The sequence below is a fragment of the Rattus norvegicus genome, chromosome 16 (assembly GCF_036323735.1).
Source record: "Rattus norvegicus strain BN/NHsdMcwi chromosome 16, GRCr8, whole genome shotgun sequence".
In the NCBI taxonomy this organism is placed as follows: domain Eukaryota; kingdom Metazoa; phylum Chordata; class Mammalia; order Rodentia; family Muridae; genus Rattus; species Rattus norvegicus.
The window spans coordinates 81,608,059-81,626,520 of record NC_086034.1 but is presented as its reverse complement, the minus strand read 5'-3'; the positions used below and the strand labels follow the sequence as shown (position 1 = coordinate 81,626,520).

At 45.7% G+C, this 18,462-nt stretch overlaps 1 protein-coding gene across 5 annotated transcripts in view; it reads left to right on the top strand.

The window, feature by feature from the left end:
- Dlgap2 (DLG associated protein 2) overlaps positions 1 to 18,462 on the top strand; it is a 709,635-nt gene that overhangs the window by 572,173 nt on the left and 119,000 nt on the right. For all 5 annotated transcript variants that reach the window (XM_039094154.2, XM_039094157.2, XM_039094156.2 and 2 more), the window contains one exon: positions 5 to 70. In XM_039094154.2, coding sequence (XP_038950082.1) covers positions 5 to 70 — 66 coding nt within the window. The remainder of the gene's footprint in view (positions 1 to 4; positions 71 to 18,462) is intronic.

Here is an 18,462-nt window from a genome sequence, read left to right as displayed (position 1 = left end):
GCAGAGGAGGAAGGAGGAGACTTGGCCCAGCCGGGCCTCAGCTTCCCGGGCCCGGCAGAAGAGGACATAGGTAAAGTGAAGTGGCTGACAGAGGGTGGGGGTGCACTGACTGACTGCTCAGGGTCCCACAACCTCCATCTCACCCCATCACTGGGAAACTCACAGTAAACTTGTTAAGCACGCCCGGAATGTGGTGGCAGTGGGACTAGAGAGGCTGTGCTGATGCTCTTACACAAACAGTAAAATCTCGAGAATCCCTTGTGAGAAAAGGGCTTCCCGGACCCACATGTTGATGGGTTAAAGACATAAGACTGCAGAAACCATGTGTAGACAAACCCCCTTCACCCACCCCAGGCTCAAAGGAGGCCAGCAGCCCCAGTCTCTACTGGAAGTGGTTGATGCCTTGGGCCAGCACAGTGCAGGCTGAGGTAGATGCTGGTTCATCAGGAGCCTGTTGGAGAACATGTATCACCTCCCCTCCCCCGAGTGCTCAGATCGGTCTCCCCTGGGACTATCATTTGATGCCACTCCTGACACAAAGGGTTGGTGCCACTTAGGGCTGTTGGTCAGTTAGCAGGGAGTTCTACTCATGAGGGCAACCGCCACAGCCAGAGATGCAGAGAGTTGAGTAAATCCAACATCAAACATTAATCAGATGGGGAACCTCAGTGTGGCTCTGGGCTCCGTTCTATTGCATACTCCACTTCGGGGTCAGGTGTTCTCTGAATGACACCAGGCCACAGACTTACAATGCACAGACAGGTCATGGGGTAAGCCCCTGCTTGCTTCTTTTTGTTTGCTTGAGACAGTTTTATGCTACAGCCTAGGCTGGCCTCAAGCATACACAGTCCTCCTAACCCAGCCTCCACAGTGCTTGGATTTACATACAGACTTGAGCCACCATACCCAACCTAGGCAAATCTTTCAATGGGGACTTCTCCTTAGTTTTCTTCAGGCCACCACACGCAAGGACCATGTTGCTCATCTGACTGGCATAAGTAACACTGGATACTCAAGGAGCCCTCTTTGCATGGGCTATGGCTTATTTCAAAGAAAGCTCTGTCCCCTCCAGGTTCTGAAACAGCTTGCTCTTCAACTTTAAGCTTACAGAATGGTTGCCTAAGTCCGCAACAGTGTGGGAGCTCGCACCAGCTAGGGGCTCCAGACTCACACTTAGTTTTTCTCATTGAGACCAAAAGGAGCAATTGTGGTAGCAGTTGTGGTAGCGGTTCCATTCTTCCCCCATGACAGACAACGCAGGTGGGAATTTCCCCCCAAGGGCCTGTTCCCCAGGCAGCAGGAGCTTGTGACTCGGTGCATTGGCCTCCAGGGACAGGTATGGATGCAGAACATCGAGAGCCCTGGTCTTAGTGCAAGAACCTAGAAAGGATATTATCTCAGGGAAGCCAGGAGCTGGGGCTTGCCTTGGCTGCGGAGGGCTAGCTTATCCCTGAGTTACAGAGAGTGACGTTGAGGGGCTGTAGCCGGGGTTGTTGTCCTACTAAGAGTGGTGCACAGATTTGGCCTGCACGTCATGATGTCAGAGAGGGAACAGAATTAACCATTCTTCCTATTGTCACTGTAGAGTTTAGGGCTTGGTACACTCACGGCGTGCAACAACTGATACACCCGTGTGTCTACAGAGCTCACCACTTGCTCCTAATAGAAGCTGTGCCCCTCCAACAGCCCCCAACATCCTATTCTCTGTTTCTATGGATCCGCCTACACTGAGCTCTTTAATGAGTTTGTCTTCCAGTGACTGGTTTATTTCACTGAGCATGAGGTCTTCTAGGTTATTCTGTGTTGGAACATGGTAGGATTTCATATTTAGAGCTGGGTACTATCCCACAGTGTCTGAACCATACCATGCTCCTCTGTTTATCCATCAAGGGCCATGTCGCTGTCTCTGGTTGAGCTGCTGGGCACAGAACTATAGAAGCACAGTTTGCCAACATCTCTTACCCTGTGCTTCCGCTGCTCTAGTCATGCGTGCACTGTGGTATGGCTGTACCACGTGGCAAGCCAACGCTCGCTGTCCTGAAACTCCAGCCTGCTGTTCGGGGATAAGGTCATTATAAGAATAAAAAGGAGCAGTCAGTTCTGGAAACTTCGGGTACCAAGAAACAGCAGGGTGTGGTGATTCCTGATTTCCAGGTGCTCTCTGGGTTCCTGTGTGAAGTGGGGTGAAGGGCAGGGGTCCTAAGTTTAGGAAAAGCACCAGCAGCCTCTCTGGACATCTGGAAGAGGAGGAATACATACTTGGAGTGTGCCTGTGTAACTGTGGTTGGCTCTGAGGCAGAAGCAAATGCTCAGGGAAGCCTCCTTGAAGCACCAGAGCCTAACCACAACCAGCTTCTGTCACTGTGTGTGCTGGCAAGGCTTTGTCAACTTGACAGAAGTTAAAGTTATTTTGGGAAGATGAACCTCATTTGTGGAAATGCCTCCCTCAGACTGTGTGCGGGTGAGTCTGTAAGCTGTGTTCTTGATAATGGTTGATGTGGAAGAGCCCAGCTCACCGCAGGCAGTCTTACCCCAGACTGGTGCTCTCGGGTTGTCTAAGATAGCAGCCTGAGCAAGCCTCCTCATCAAGCCCATAAGCAGCATCCCTCTATGGCTTCTACAGTCCTTGCTTCTAGGTTCCTACTAAAGTTCCTTCCCATCTTGACGTCCTTCTACGGTGGGCTGTCTTGTGGAAGTGTAAGCCAGATAAGTCCTCCCCAGGTTGCTTTTGGTCATGGTGCTCTATCATACCAATCACCCAACCAAGAAACCTAACTAAGGCAGAAATTGGTACTGTGTTTGTGAGATATTGCCATGACAGACAACAGGATTGTAGAAGGACGTTGGTACTTTATGCTAGAAAAGCTATTGAGTGTTCAGACCACAATAGGTTATTGGAAGAATGTATAATATGATGCAAAAGTATAGTTAATGGAGGCCTGTCTTGCAAAATATCCAAGAGCAGTGTGAGAGGCCCCTAAATACACTGTTGAGACTGTTAAATATTTTGGATTAAGAATCTGATTCTGCTCAGTTGAGGCTGAAGAATTGGCTGTGATTAGAAAGAGTCCATAATTACTTAAGTGAAACCTTTGGGGTTTTGGGAACAATTGATAGTGGTCAGCTAAGGCTAAGGAATCAGCTGTGATTAAGGAAATACAAGCATTGTTGAGGTGAATTCTTCTGGTAAGTGTTTCCTCGGAATCAGCACATAAAAGCTATGGTCCAGAAGTGGCCACGAATTTACCACATGTTGGCAGCCCAATTTAGTAATGTGTGTGAGTTTCCCAGGTAATGCTGGTCCATGGAGGGGTCATGCAGAGTAACCGAGGCTTGTTACTAGTGGTAAGATAGCCGTTGGAAAGGGTGTAGCCTCAGTTGCGGAAGAAGTTGCAGGATCGAAAAGGTCTTGGAGAGAAGTTGAGGCCTGGTACCATGTGTCAGGGTCAGAGTCTCTGAAGAGAGGTCCAGAGAGGCTGCTGGTGAAGGTAAGGACCAGTTACGCTGGAGGGCCCAGCATTTGGAGATGCTAATACCATGTGATGCCTTCCAAAGAAAGCAGCAGGTGTGGAATGTAGCCTGCTTGAGCCTGGAGACAAGCTGTGTGTGCTGTGGTTTGCAGAACTTGAGAAGTGGAATTGCCCAGGCCCTTGGGAGCCCAGATGATCCAGAGTGGATCCCATATGCCAAGCATTGAGCTTTTTGCACTGTGGATTTTGCCTTTTTTTTTTTTTAATTTGATTGCAGCTCTGTGCTCATTCTCCCTTCTAGAGGAAGAACTGGTTTAACTTGGTTTTGATTTTACGAGAGCCCACAGTTGAAAGACTTGGGATATTTTAGAGAAATATTTTTAAGTGTTTGAATTTTTGGAGATTATGGGATTATTAAAAGAATTTGTTTTATATTGCGATAGTAGTATAAAATATTATGGATAGATAGATCAGAAAGGGAAGATTGTGGTTTAGTAAGTGATAAGTGTGCATGTCGAGTTGACAGGGGCTCACTTGTGCTGCTGAGTTGGCTTTTTGTTTTGATGGTTTGTTTGTTGTTTGTTTGAGAAAATGACTATAAGATTCTCTGTATGCAAGTTAGAGGTGGTGCATCTTCTTGATTAATGACTAATGACAAATGATTGCTGTGAGTACTGTCACCCATGGGCAGCTGGGCCTGAGCTGTATAAGACACTCTTGGGCTTAGCCACCCATGGGGAAAGCAAGCCAGTGAGCAACGTTCCTCCATGCCTTCTGTGTCAGATCCCTGCTTTGAAGCCCTGCCCTGACTTCCTCCATGTTGGACTGTGACACAGGAATATAAGACAAACCACTGCCTTCACAGGTTGCCTTTGCTCATGGTGTTCTATCGTAATGACAGAAACCTGCCTAAGATACCACAGCTGGGAACTCCCGAAACTGGTGCCCTGCTGCCTCTGATGGGCAATGCCCGGCGCTTGGAATCTCTAGAGATCCCCTACTTGTCCTTACTGCTGAAGGGAAACCTGTGTTTGTTTTTGCATTGCTTGTTATTGTCCCTGCTTTCTTAAGTGAGCATTGAAAACTGGAATTGTATACATTATAGCATAGGATGTGACTATCAATATACACTTAAGTTGAATGATGATTAAATCAAGACCATTCACCTATCACCTCACATATTTGCGTGTTTTCTGTTGTGAGGATGTTTTCTGTTGTGAGGAAATTAAGAACTAATCTTATATACAGTGCGTTGCTATAGTTACTATCAAGATGATGAATTGTCTTCCACCAGCACCTCCCTACTCTCTACCCAGCCCCCGGTGGCCACGTTCTTCCCTCAACTCCCCAAGACCAAGCTTGAAGGTTCCACATTTTTTTCTATGCCTGGTTTAGTTTAGTTTACATGATCCTCTGGCTATTCTATGAGGCCACTAATGGCAGGACTCCTGTCTTTGTCAAGGCCGAATACTGTTCCACTGTGGATATGTATCACATTTTATTGGTTCTCTCGTCTATTGATGGGTACTAGGTTATTTCTATTTCTTGACTATTGTGAACAGTATTGTATTTCCTTCGGAGGGATACCCAGGAGTATTATGCTGGGTCACCCAGCCCACATGATAATAAAATGCACCCAGAGTTCTTGAGAGACCTGCCATGAGATAATTCCAAGCAAGAAGACTCTAATCAAATGAAAAAAGAACCTAATATCTTCTTATGTGTTACATTAGTAAAGGGTGGTTTCTAGAAATCATAGTGTACCCTTGTCTGAATAAGTGTCTGAATAAATGGAAGCATTTGAGAGCATCTGAACTCCCTGGTGCTCCCGTATGGCATAACATCCTATCATGAGAGCTGCAGGGCCTGGGAAGATAAAGGTGTCTACAGCATTTACCTCCAGTATTGGTAGCAAGGATTAATGGGGCTCATTCCCAGTGGCCACGATGAAGGAAGAAACTTGCTCTTCCCCAGGAAACCCATGTCTAGGGAAAATGCTCTTTGATGGTTCATCTTCCCTGTCTAGCTTGACTGGATCTGGGATGCTGGAGGAGGCACGCGTCTGAGTGTGACTATCAGACTGCATTGTCCCAGAATCCAAGACCAAATAAAAAGGAAGACAAAGAGAGAGCTCTGAGCAGCAGCTCTCTGACTCCTGGCTGAGGGTTTGATGGGAGCAGCTGCCTTACGCTCTTGTAGCGCTTTCCCCGCTGTGATGGATGGTCCCTTCAAACTGTGAGCCCAAATAAATAAATCCTTCCTTCCTTAAGTTGCCTTTGTGACATGTTTTTCAAGACAATATGAAAATTAACTAATATACTGTCGGGTATTAAGCTGACCTCTCAGTAATTGGTGTGAGGGTTCCGCTTACTTTATACGATGTTATAGTTGGACTTCCTCGCGTGTGGAACCAGGCAACCACAGCTGGAGAGCATTTGAAAAGCATTTCTTCCGAGCATGTGCAGGCTCCTTGTCATTTCCCTGTAAACAGTGCACAGAGCAACTCCATGCTTGGCGATTACATGGCACGTCCTATTTCAAGCTTGAATATTCTTTCTGGATATTCTTGGGAATCTGGAGCCATCCCCCATCATGCAGCAGGTGACTCTGGTTCTAAAGGCCTTGTTTCTTCATTTTCTGAGATGTTAGGTTGAACTGTAAAGGGCTCGTCATTTGTTCACATTTATGTGGAGCGTGGTGAACATTTATTGTTTGCATGGATAGGTTATTTGCAAAGTTAAATGGGGGGAAATGTGGGGAAATCCTATATATGAGACCTAACCCCAAGGTGGCGGAGGTGGGGGTCGCTTTCTTACATTGCAACTTTAAAATACATTAATATAACACCTCCTGCTCAAGACCCTATACACAGGCAAACATATACACTGTGGAATCTTCGGGGCTGAGTAGGTGGCTCATTGGTTAAAGGCTTACTCCCTAGGTGTGGGGACTGGAGTTTCGATACCCAGAATACGTGTAAATATTGGGAGGGTATGATGGTCTGCCTGTAAATCTAACCCTAGAAGGCAGAAACAGGAGATTCCCCAGAGCCAACTGTTTAGAAAAGCGCGCTACTGGCAAGCTCTGGTTTTGATTGAAAGACTGTCTCATTATGTGTCTCATCTAAGATGGACACAGAATCAATGACTCTCGGCATCTGCCTTGTACCTCCAGATGCCCACCACACACAGGGGAATAGAGAAAAGGGCTTCTCCAGACGATGTGACCTTACACAGCTTCACCTTAATATGTCATACTGAGTGCAAGAGAATCCCACAGAGATGAGGATGCTTTCCTGTGTAATGAGAACACCCTTCCAGATGTCTGTATCAGTGTTCTTTTATAAGCAGGGACAGGTATCTGTGATGGGCAGCATTAACTGTCAAGTTGACGAAATCTAGGATTCCCTAAGAGATGGCCTCTGGGATGTTATCTTGGGTTAATTGACTTGAGAAAATCCGCCCACAGTGGGCAGCACCATTCCCCAGATGGGTTCCTGGACTGTGTGAGCGGAGAAAGGGGTGAAGCAGCACAAGAATAGATAAGTATCACTGTCTCTTCCCTGATCAGGGATGCTATATGACCGGCTGCTCCAACCCCACTCCCTGCTACCTTGACTTCCTCACCAGTATTGACTGTAACTTGACCTAAGAGCCAAAATAAAGTATTCTTTCTGTGAGTTGCTATTAACAGGGTTTTTGATCATAGTAACAAAGACAGCACCCACATAGCTTTGTAACATTTTTAAATGCTCACACGTGTTCTTTCACTTAGTTTCTAGAGTCCGTGGAAATGGTGTCATAGAATGGCATTCTTCTGTCGGGAAGACGACCACCGTCTTTAGGGCCCCCACTTAGCCTCTGGCTCAGCAGCTGAGTTCTGCCTCACAGCTCTGCCTCTTTTCCTCACCCTCTAAGTGCTTTTATTCTATAGCTCCCTGGTCGCTAGACCAATAGGATTGCAGAAGCCATCCTGAGACTGTCCCTCCTCCATGTGTGATACGGGGCAAAATTGTCAAATACTGTGGAAGAGGACTGAGAAGCCAACCTCCAGTAGTCCCGTTGGATAATTCAAGAGAACTTATTTTCATTATTCTATTTTAGTTTAATGTTTAATTTTTCAACTCAATTTTAAGAAGGTGATTCTTGCTGCGTAGCCCAGGCTACCCTCAAACTTACAGTAATCCTTCTATCTCAACCTCCCAAGTGCTGGCATGACAGACATGAGCCATCATAGTCATAATTCCAATTTAAATTTTCGTTCCTATGCAAACAATCAGCATAGAATTTAGAGCCAGGGATACTGAGGGCTCCTGGAGGTCAAAGGGGTGCGGTGTTCATGGACTGGCGCTCTGCTCTCAAGTGTCAGTTTCCAGCTGTACCAAGCCTAGACCCTGGCCAGGATGTTGCTTGGGACTCCCTTTGCCACTTAGGACCCTTATTGGCACCTTCCCGAATGCCTCAGTTATGGAGTAAGTGTGACGGTATAAAGGATGAAGACTGGCAGCCCAGTGCAACAGAGGGCGTGTAAGGAAAGAGTATGTAGCCGAGGCTGGGAAAGCAAGGCAACGTGTCCAGAAACCAAGCTAGAGCTGAGGGCCCAGGAAGGTACAAGAAGGCAACAAAGACAGTTGCAGGAATGGGGGGTGGCTTTCTGAAAGCTACTAAGCCCGTGCTGATAGCTAGGCAATCGGAGCTGGATCTGAGTGGGAAGGGTCTCCTGTGGGCAGTGGCTTGATCTGGGGACGCAAGAGCTGTACTTACGTACCCGCAGTCACAGTAGGTAAGTCATCTCACGGTTCCACCGGGGAGCACTCAAAACTGAGTTCAGGACAAAATAAGGCCGGGTACGGTGTGGCACCAGCTGCTGGGTTCACCTTCTGAAGGGCTCAGGAGAGACCACCCAGGGCTATGGTGTGCAGGAGGTCATGTCATGACCAGTGCTGGAGCAGGTGGCTTATAGGCTCACCAGGCCCTGGAGGTAGATGACAGAAGGGAGAGGCCAAGAGGGAGAGATGAGTCAGGACTCCTTGGGCACACCAGCCAGATGCTGTTTTCAACCCCGGGCTCTTGCAAAGTACAGAATAACAAAGTTCATATGTGGTTCTCCTGGAGCCTTCCAGAAAGGAGAGAGCCGGATGCTTCTACTAAAAAGCTGCACATTCTTGTGGAATGTGGTCGGCCCACAAGGTGCCAGGTATTACAGATCTCTGATTTGTGATTTATTTGTTTCATTACACTTTAATAAAACACGGAGAGTGTTGTTTTTCTCTTCGGTTCCTAACTAGGTTTTGGGGTTCACCTTTCTTCACATGGAGCATTAGTTAGCATAAACTGCAAGTTCTCATTTCCAAGGGAACTGTCAGTAAAAGACAAGACCATAACACCAGACAGTGCCTGCCCCAGGGCGCCCCTTCCCTCCTAGACTTGCAAGTCAGCCTGGTTAGCATGTCAAGTGCTCTCTGCCTGACGCTGACTTCTCCTTTCTCATATGTCCCTGGGACTCACTTGAGTGTTAATCTCAGATATGAACACCAGGCATAGGTACCTCTGTCTGTATTTTTGAGTGCTGGCCAGACCTCCTGAACTATATAGGTAGAAGTGTGTTTCCTGCACCTGGCTCTATGCCCTTTCAAATGAAGCAAGGAATGCTCACCGACTCCCGCAGTTTGTAGCTTGACCACCACGATGGCCACGCATACTAAATAAATAAATAGAAAGGCACGTGGACCTTTGGACAAGGGATGGCTCGTTGTCACCATCTCTACTACCACTGTGGCACTGTGACTGCGTAGCGTCACCAGCAATATCTTTGAGCAGAGCTGCAGGAAGGAAATGTGGAGCACGGTACAGGGACGGTGGCTCAGTATGCTGCCAACAGGCACCTGCCTAGATCAACGTCATCAGAGAACATGAATCCAGTGACGACTGAGGCCCTTTGCAAACTGCACCATCTGAAAAAAATGCCACATGCATTTTTCTATCTGGAATAGCCTCTGTGACTAGGGCTTTGCTTTGTGTACAAGTCATCAGTGGGCTACAGTGGTGGGAGTGTTCAAAACTAAGTCCAGATTTGTGCAAGGTATTTGTCCTCTGGGTGGAAACAAATGGAACTGAGCGGGCCTTTCCTGAGAGTGAGGGCCTGCTTAGTGATGTGCAGGATGCTATCTGTGCGTAGGGAGAGTGAACTCCAGACCTAAGGAAGTGTCTCTACAGGAAGAGGAAGTTAGGGTTAGCTGCCAAATCCTTGACTTCCTGGAAACTATAGTTTTGGGGAAAGAAAAGCAGCAGATGCTCTGTCGTGGATTAGAGTCCGGGGGATGATACCAGCTTTGATGTGTCTGTGCTTCCCTGAAGGAGGTGGCAGAGATGAGAAGGTCCTCAGTGCTTCTGAATACCTTGTATCATCCCGGGACCCTGGGTCAGCGTGTTCTGTCCTAGGTAAGCCTGTGAATATAGCAAGTGTCTGCTACCCATAAGTCAGGAGACTGCAGTGTAGAAGACAAGGGATTTGTCCAATGGTTATTCTAGTTCTGAGCCAAGAGAAACCATGTGGGATCTTCTGGTTCCCATTTCCTCTGGTGTCCAGCATATAAACAACATTCACTCCATTTGCCACCTGGTATTGAATCGGGTGTTATCTAATTTAATTAAAAAGTATGCATGGGGAAAAAGAACACAGCACCAACATGCCTGCAATACATATGTTTCCATGCTAAATCCGTGTGACGTGCCTCTGTGAGCTGACATGCTTAAATCTCTCAGTGTTTCCTGAGGCCGTTAGTTCAGCTTAAAACCCGCCCCATGACAGAAGCATGTGCACTTTCATTGTGAAACCCAAAAGTAAATTTCCTTAGTAAGAAACCAGTTTCCTTGGAAATGAGAACTTGCAGTTTGAGATAACGAATATGATATATGAACAAATGTGAGCCCCCAAACCTCGTTAGGAACTGAGAAGAGAAACACTGCTCTCCAAGTTTTATGAAAGTATAAAAAAACATGAATATGTAACATACAATGAACACCGGTCAACCAGCTAGTGGTCGCACTGATTAGACTAACTCGCCATCTTTAGAAGGCCCTTGGGATCAGAGTTGTCTGAATCTGAGGAAAGGCAGAGACCTGTGGTCCCCTCTGCCTATCTCACCTGCTTCCCAGGAGAGGTAGTAGAGGAGACACCTGGACCTGAGGTCACCTGCTCATCCCGCAAACTCAGTGACATCCGAGGAGAGGAGTCTGAGCTCAATGCCAACACTTCAAACAAAAAAGTAGAAGACTTTGAAATAACTCATGAGTGTTATAACCCACCACGACAACATGACTCAACTCATTTCTTTTGCACAGCTTCCAAAGAGGAGACCCTCCCAGTTAAACACTGAAGTTCACCTTAGCAGAGTGCCTTAGTTAGGGTTTTACCGCTATGAAGAGACACCATGACCAAGGCAAGTCTTATGACGGACAACATTTAATTGGGGCTGGCTTGCAGGTTCAGAGCTTCAGTCCATCATGGTGGGAAGCATGCCATCATGTAGGCAGACTTGGTGCTGGAGGAACCGAGATTTCTACATTGCGATCCAAAGGCAGCAGAAGGGAACTGGATTCCACCTGGGCATAGCTTAAACATGTATATGAGACTTCAAAAATCCTGCCTCCATAGTGACACACTCCAACAAGGATTCACCTCCTAATAGTGCCACTCCCTGTGGGCCACCATTCAAACATAGAAGTCGGTGGGCACCAAACCTATTCAAACTACCATGCAGAGTGAGTCAGCTAGCTGAGTACCTGGTGGTGGGGTGGGCATGCTTTAGGAGTGAACACAGTGTGTCTCTGTACCATCTCCTGAAGCTTCCCCAGTTAAAGCCTAGCAGAGGACACTGAACCCCAGGTTCCAAACCCTTGACTTGTACTGTGAATCCCACCCACTCATAAAGGAAGCCACAATTTGCAGCAGCCTGAACCAACAGGGAACCAACAGGGAACACCCTCAGCTTATTCAAAGCAGGTAGCATAGTAACTGGTCTAAGCCAAGACAATGATTTACTGATAATTCTGAAATGTCTGAATGCAAATCCCTTAATACAATTTTTGTGCATGAAGAGCCCTCATCAAGGTCTAGTACATCCTGAAAATTAACTGGACAAATGCATGGCCGTTTTTAACATTTTATGGTAAAAAACTCAAAATTCGGATTCTGAGTATGGGTTCTCAAGGGGGTCTGAACCTGGATAGTGTGTGCCTAGAATTCAAATACTGAAATTTTGCGCCTTCGCGGAACATGTTTCTTGACCTCTCAGTGACCCAGTGGCGGTGCATAAGTTGGTCCAGGGACACAGTCTGAGCCATGGGGAGATCACAAAAACAAGGTCTATATGTTTCAGCCACATCAGAGGATGACGGGTGAAAACTAGTGTCTGCCCTCTGAGTCTCACTGTTCGCCACTGGCCTTCTCTAACGTAGGAGAAGCTAGTCTCCACAGGCAGATATTGGCTAGAAATAATTAGGCAAAATTGGTAAACCTAAAGATTAAGGCAACCAGAGCATGAGATATAAAGACAGACGCATCAGATCAACAACAGGTTTTTCTCCTTTAAAATTTTAAAAGCCAGGAGGGCATGGGATGGTTTTCCTCAGGACCTAAAATATTTAACTGCCGACCTAGATTACTGCATCCACTAAAGCTGGTTTTCAAATGAAAGGAGAAATGGAGACATTCTATAATAAACAGGAGCTAAAGGAATCCACGAGCACTATGCTAGCACTGCAGAAAATCTTTAAAGGGACACTGCAAAGAAAACGGAAAACAGCAGGAGGCTACATAGAAAGGGAAATGCTTCCTAGGAAACTGGAGAAGCAAATGGGTATTAGGAAACAAATATTACAAAATGAGAGGGATAAGTGTGTGTGTGTGTGTGTGCGTGTGTGTGTGTGTGTGTGTGTGTGTGTATCACCTTTTTATGAGACAGGAACTCTCACTGAACCTAGATCTTTTCGTCTCAGCTCAACTGACTAGGCCGAAACTTCGCTGTCACCCCACCACCGGCCTATGATCCACATGACTCAGATCCTAAGACCAATGCCAGGGTAACAAGTGTGTAGCTGCATGCCTGGCTCTTAGGTGAGGATCCAGACCCAGACCCTCATGGTTGTAAGGCAAGCACTTCACTCAGTGAGTTGTCTTCCCAGTTTGGGACACACCTATAGTAGATTCACGATCTCCGTTTTCTAATGAAGAGAAACAGACCAGCCAGCAGCCTGTAGTATAAAACAAGAGCACGGAGTAAAGGGCTGAAGCGATTCCAAACCTATCCTGTGAAGCCACGATTAGTGCAATTTCAAAACTACGTAAACACATAAACAAAAAGTAGTGTCCTTGTAAATATAGATGCCACATTTTAATAAGATACTAGCAAACTGAATGCAAAGACATCTTTGAAGGTTTTTAATATTTACATTTTTACTTTTCAGTTGAAAAATAGATCATTCAACACATTATACATTGTGGTCAAATTGGACTTGTTCGAGGAACGCAAGGGTGCTTCAACAAAGAACGTCAGTAAACACAGTATCAAGTGGAATCAAGATCAAAAACCACATGATCATCTCTGTAGATTGTAAAAATGCCTTTGTCAAAATTTAACATCCCTTCAATGATGAACACGCTGAAGTCTCAGAATAGAATAACCAAAATTAAATATATTAAAGGGGAGTACATCATAAACTTGTTACATATCTTACATGGGGATAATTGAAAGCATTTCCTCTCAAGGCAGAGGGATGTTTGTGCACTGTCTTCACTCTTGTGCAATATAGTGCTTGAAATGCTAGCCACAGGGATGAGGCAGGGAAAATGGGATAAAAATGGGAATGGAAAGATTAAAATTGTCCCTTTTTGCAGATGGGATGGTTGTATACATAAAAGATCATGAAGACTCCTCCAAGAGATCTTTACATATGATATTTGGAGGGTAAAAGCCTTCAGCAAATTAAAATGAAACACATCAAATACTCTTTCAGTGCACTAACAACCAGTTTGATGAGAAAGATATCAGGAAAACAATCCATTTATAACAAACCCTCATAAACAGGACAAAAATATCCTAGGAATACAAGAAGAACATCTATAAAGAAAATTTATAAAGCAATGAAGAAGTAATATTGAAGTGAAGACCACACCATAATGTGGAAAATCCCTCATGTTCATGGATAAGAATAGCGTATGTAAAAATGGCTTGTTATTGAAAAGCATCTATAGATTTAAGACAACCCCCTTCAAAACTGGAGTAAAAATGTTAATAAAATAATTAATTCTAAAGTTTCTCCAGAAGCACAAAAGACCGAGTAGCCTGAACAGTCTTAAGGAGAAAGAGCAATGTGAGGCTGTCATAACACTCGACGTCAGACTGTATTACTGGAACAAAGACAAAGGCAACAGAGCACTGCATAAAACATATACAGGAACCCATGAAATAATATCAAGGACCCATAAAGAAACCTGCACATACAGAGTCACCTGGCTTTTTGACAAAGATCCCCAAAACAAATGGAGCTCCATGGAGAGGACTCCAGCCCTGCCCCCGTACTGTTGTAAACGAACCCAACAGGCATCGAGGACCTTAACGGAAGACCTGAAACTCTGACGCTATTAGAAGAAATGCTTCAAAGGATAGACAAACCCTTTCTGGGTTGAACTCTAGTCCCTTAAGATAGAGTAAAAAAATAAAAATGGCAAGTGGTATCACTTCAAACAGAAACCCTCTTGACAGCCCAGGAAACAGTAAGACGCAACCTGGACATTGGTAGAAGTGTTTGTCAATTATTCATCTAAAGGGCTGATGTCCACAATATATAAAGAACTCAGAAACTTAAATACAAACATGAATGAATAATTTAATCGTAATCAAAAGAAGAAATACAAATGGCTGATCAATATATGAAAAATTACAACACCTTCCACCGTCAAGGAATGGCAGGTCAAAATGAAATTAAGATTACATTTTAATTGCTCTGCTAAAATTAAGATCAGTATGTTTCAATGGGGAAGGTGTGCCAATTACTGTGTTTCAATTATGTACTCTTAAAAGCTTGTTGACAATTCTCACTGAGGTTAAGAAAAAGGAAGACAGATGTGGAATGAGTTGTTTGTTTGTGTCTTCTTCTAATAGACAAATTGCTGGTGTGTGTGTGTGTGTGTGTGTGTGTGTGTCTGTCTGTGTGTGTGTGTGTGTGTGTATGTGTATGGGTGTGTGTGCTATTATGTTGGTTCAGAATACTTAATTGCTATTTTAAGGAGTTTATAATTAGTTTAAGAAGTACTGTAGAAATGATGCTTTTGTTGTTCTGTTGTTTATAATTGGTCAATTTAGCTTAAATACTATACTTGTTAAGAAAGTAGTTACTTTGTTGATCACAAATGTAGGGGTAAATATTTTTGTTCCCAACGTAAACTATGAACATAATATTGTCTTGACCTTCAATTTATGAAACTATTTCCAACAATAAAAATAATAACAAAAATGTAGAAGAAAACAACACATCCTCCTGAGGAAGTCAGAGGAAAGGACCCCTTGTAGACCACTGATGGGAATGTTAACAAGTTTAGACTCTTTGGGAGTCAATAGAAATCCATCCCAAAACTAAAGCTAGAACTGCAGTAAGACCCAGGTAGCCCAGTTCTAGATATACACCCAAAGGAGTCAAAGTCAGTCAGTCGTGCCTGCACACCCCACTGTCTATGGCTCAGCTCATTGTGCCCACAGTGGCTATAAACTCACAGCCAGCAAGTGCAGCATTGTGTATTCCTATGTACTGATCACCCTAAGGTCCAAAAGTTTCTACCTGGAAGTGTTTCTGGTCACCCACAGGGTGTCAAGAGAAGGTATTTGCATATGGTGTCTGTGCTGGTTCTCAGAGAGATGTTCCTGGGCACCAAGGGTTGGGGAAGGTATGGTGAGACCCCTGTGCAGGCAGCCAAAGGTCAAGTATAATGAAACACAATGAGGCCACAAACATTGTCTGACCGGTGGTGAACGGTCTCACAGAGGAGAAGCAAGGAGGTAGGTGTGACTTCTCTTTAATGATGAGCAGCTGAACCCTGACGGGAGAGAGTGGCCAAGGTGTCTTCCTTTCACTTGATGAGAGTTAACCACTAAGGCTTCCTGGGCAGAGTGAGTAAAAGAAGCACTGCAGTCAACACAAGCATGCACACACATATATGTTAGAATGCACATGGGTACACACAGTGCAGACACACACGTGAGCACATCTACAAATGCATATATGTGTGAGTGTACACGCATGCGCACCTCCACTGACACACACAAATAATTGAATGTGTGGATGTGCATCCACACATGTATTTACATCCATACATATAAATCTGCATGCACAGAGGCACACAAACACACACACTAACTTCTCGATCTTATTCCTGTTCCTAACTACCGAGCGCTCTAATGGGCTTTGCACTGATCCCACCTTTAGCCCTCAAAGGCCGGGCCTTGTTAAAAGATTCAGTTTAAAGAAGGCAGGAAGACACATAAGTGGCACATGTGGGGTCCCCTCTTCTCTAACTGATCCCCATTCTCTCAGCATTCAAGTGATTTTTCAAACACTTTGATCAAAAGGACCAGAAGTCTCCCCAACCCGTGCCTACGCCAGCTCCAGCAAGAAGCTGTGTGACCTGAGCAGGAGCAGTCACAGATCTTGGCATGAGGGAGGCAACTGGAGCAGGGCCAGCGTGGCCACAGGACATCTGTAGAGCGGCTCACAGGACTGGAGCCACGCCAGGTGTGTCTGCTAGGACCCGTGGTAATAAGGGCCTCAGAGACTGAAGCAGTCGAGAACCAGTCTCTAAAAATAAGGAGAGAAAGTAAATACATCGCACTGGGCGGAGGAAGTTACAGCTGTTCTTTCATCCCTGCTTGCCGGTCTAAGGGAGCATCCCCACTGGCCACTGGGCATTGATGGCCACCAGGCTCCTGCCTTTGCTGTGTAAGACCTCTCTGTGAGTCTGAAGCCTATAGTCTCTGGTTGGTAAATCATGCATTACCCTCGATTCAAAAATAAGATAATACAGAATATAAAAGAATTCTCCAATCTCTCACATAGACAGCCAAACCCTCTGCAGAGGGAAGAGAAGCTTCTTGGAATTCTGAGCCAACATCCTTGGAAGGGAGACCACACCTGCCCAGGCTTTCTCCTACAAAGGAGACCGTGACCCACACATGGGTCTGATCTTGCACCAGCTGCATGCACCCTCCTTCCAGCCAGCAGTGAACAGGCTACGACTAGTATATGGTTCCAAAGAGAGTGCGAGGCACTTGCTGGGCCCAGAGAAAGGACAGAATCTCTCTGTTGTGTGGAATTTGGTAACCCCTGAGCATTGCCACACAGTATCTTGTCTTAGTTTGAGTTTCTATTGCTGTAACAAAACACCATGACCAAAAATACAAGTTGGAGTGGAAAGGGTTTATTTGTCTGACACTTCCATATAACTGTTCATTATCGAAGGAAGTCAGGACAGAAACTCAAGCAGGGCAGGAACCTGAAGGCAGGCGCTGATGCAGAGGCCATGGAAGGGTGCTGCTCACTGGCTGGCTTCCCGTGGCTCACTCAGTCAGCCTTCTAGGACCACCAGCCCATGTGTAATACTGCCCACAAAGGACCAGCCCACCCCCATCAATCACTAATTAAGACAATGCCCTACAGCCCAATCTTATGGAGGCATTTTCTCAGTTGGTTCCCTACTTCCTGATAACTCTGGCTTGTGTTCAATTAGATAAAACTATCCAGCAGACCCTCTGAGAAAACACAAATATTTTTAGCACCATCCGGTCCAGCCAACCGTCAGCCATGCAACCCAAACACCTGAGGAACCAAGCACTCTAAGTTCAGCTTTGGGGAGAAAAATCTCATAACAACGCTTTCCCTAGCAGATGCCTGCCCCATCCAATAGCAAGAGACCTCTCCAAGAAGACACCAGCACACTCTGAGGATGAGCCGTTTTGAAATGCAGAAAGCATGTGTGTGATTGCTCCCCCACCCCCACTCCTGCAGAGGGGCCTGACCAGGACTTGCAGGTGTGTGTGTGGAAAGGAAGCCAGGAGTTGATCTCTGCTTAATGGAGCAGGGGTTTGTTTTGAAAACAAGACGCAGGGTGTATAAAGTCTCTTCGGAGATGAAGGAAATGCAGATGGGGGTTAGGGAGTCACTCAGTGACTGCTTTGGGTAGGTGGAAGGAATGCCCACCCCTCTCCAGTGACAACACATTAACTGGATTTCAGTCCAGGCGGGTTCATGGACTATCCTTGAAATGGCATCTTCAAAAATAAAAAAATAAAAAATAGAAGTCATTAGCACTGGCAGCCCGGCTGATGATGGTGCCTGGTGTGTCTCAGACAGCCCCAGTTGAGAGCAGCTGAGGGATGTTATGCAGCATGACGTCCCTGCATTAGGCAGCCTGCCTGTACCGTTTAGTCTTCCAATCAGGCACAAAATCGAGTTTGCTGATGTGTGTAGCTCTCACCGAAATGCCTGATGTTCCCAAATTGCATTCTGGTCAGAAAGGTCTGCGAATTACACCCTTCCTGGCCAGGACACAGTGTGTTAGTCCCTGGGATTTTCTTTGTTTTCTTCCTCACGGCCTATTCTCTGGCCTTGGCGGACCAAGTAGGATATTGTATGGAGGGGGAAAGCAGGTATATGTTCAGAGAGTGTCTTTGTGAAGTGCAGAGAGCAGAGCTACAGTTTGTATCACAGCAACCTATTGGAGCTGTCAGCCTATTCCAAATGAAGAAATGGAACCTAAAGGTTCATGGGACTCATCATGCCCATCAGCTGATGAAAGATCAAACTGTGGTTTGGACTCAGGCCTCCTGGCTCCCATGGTGTTTGTGTTGGAACGGAGCTCAAATCAGATAAACCCTGGTTCCCCCTGCCATCTGCTGCAGTTATTATGTATTGGATCTTTGATACTGGTTTTTTTTTTTGTT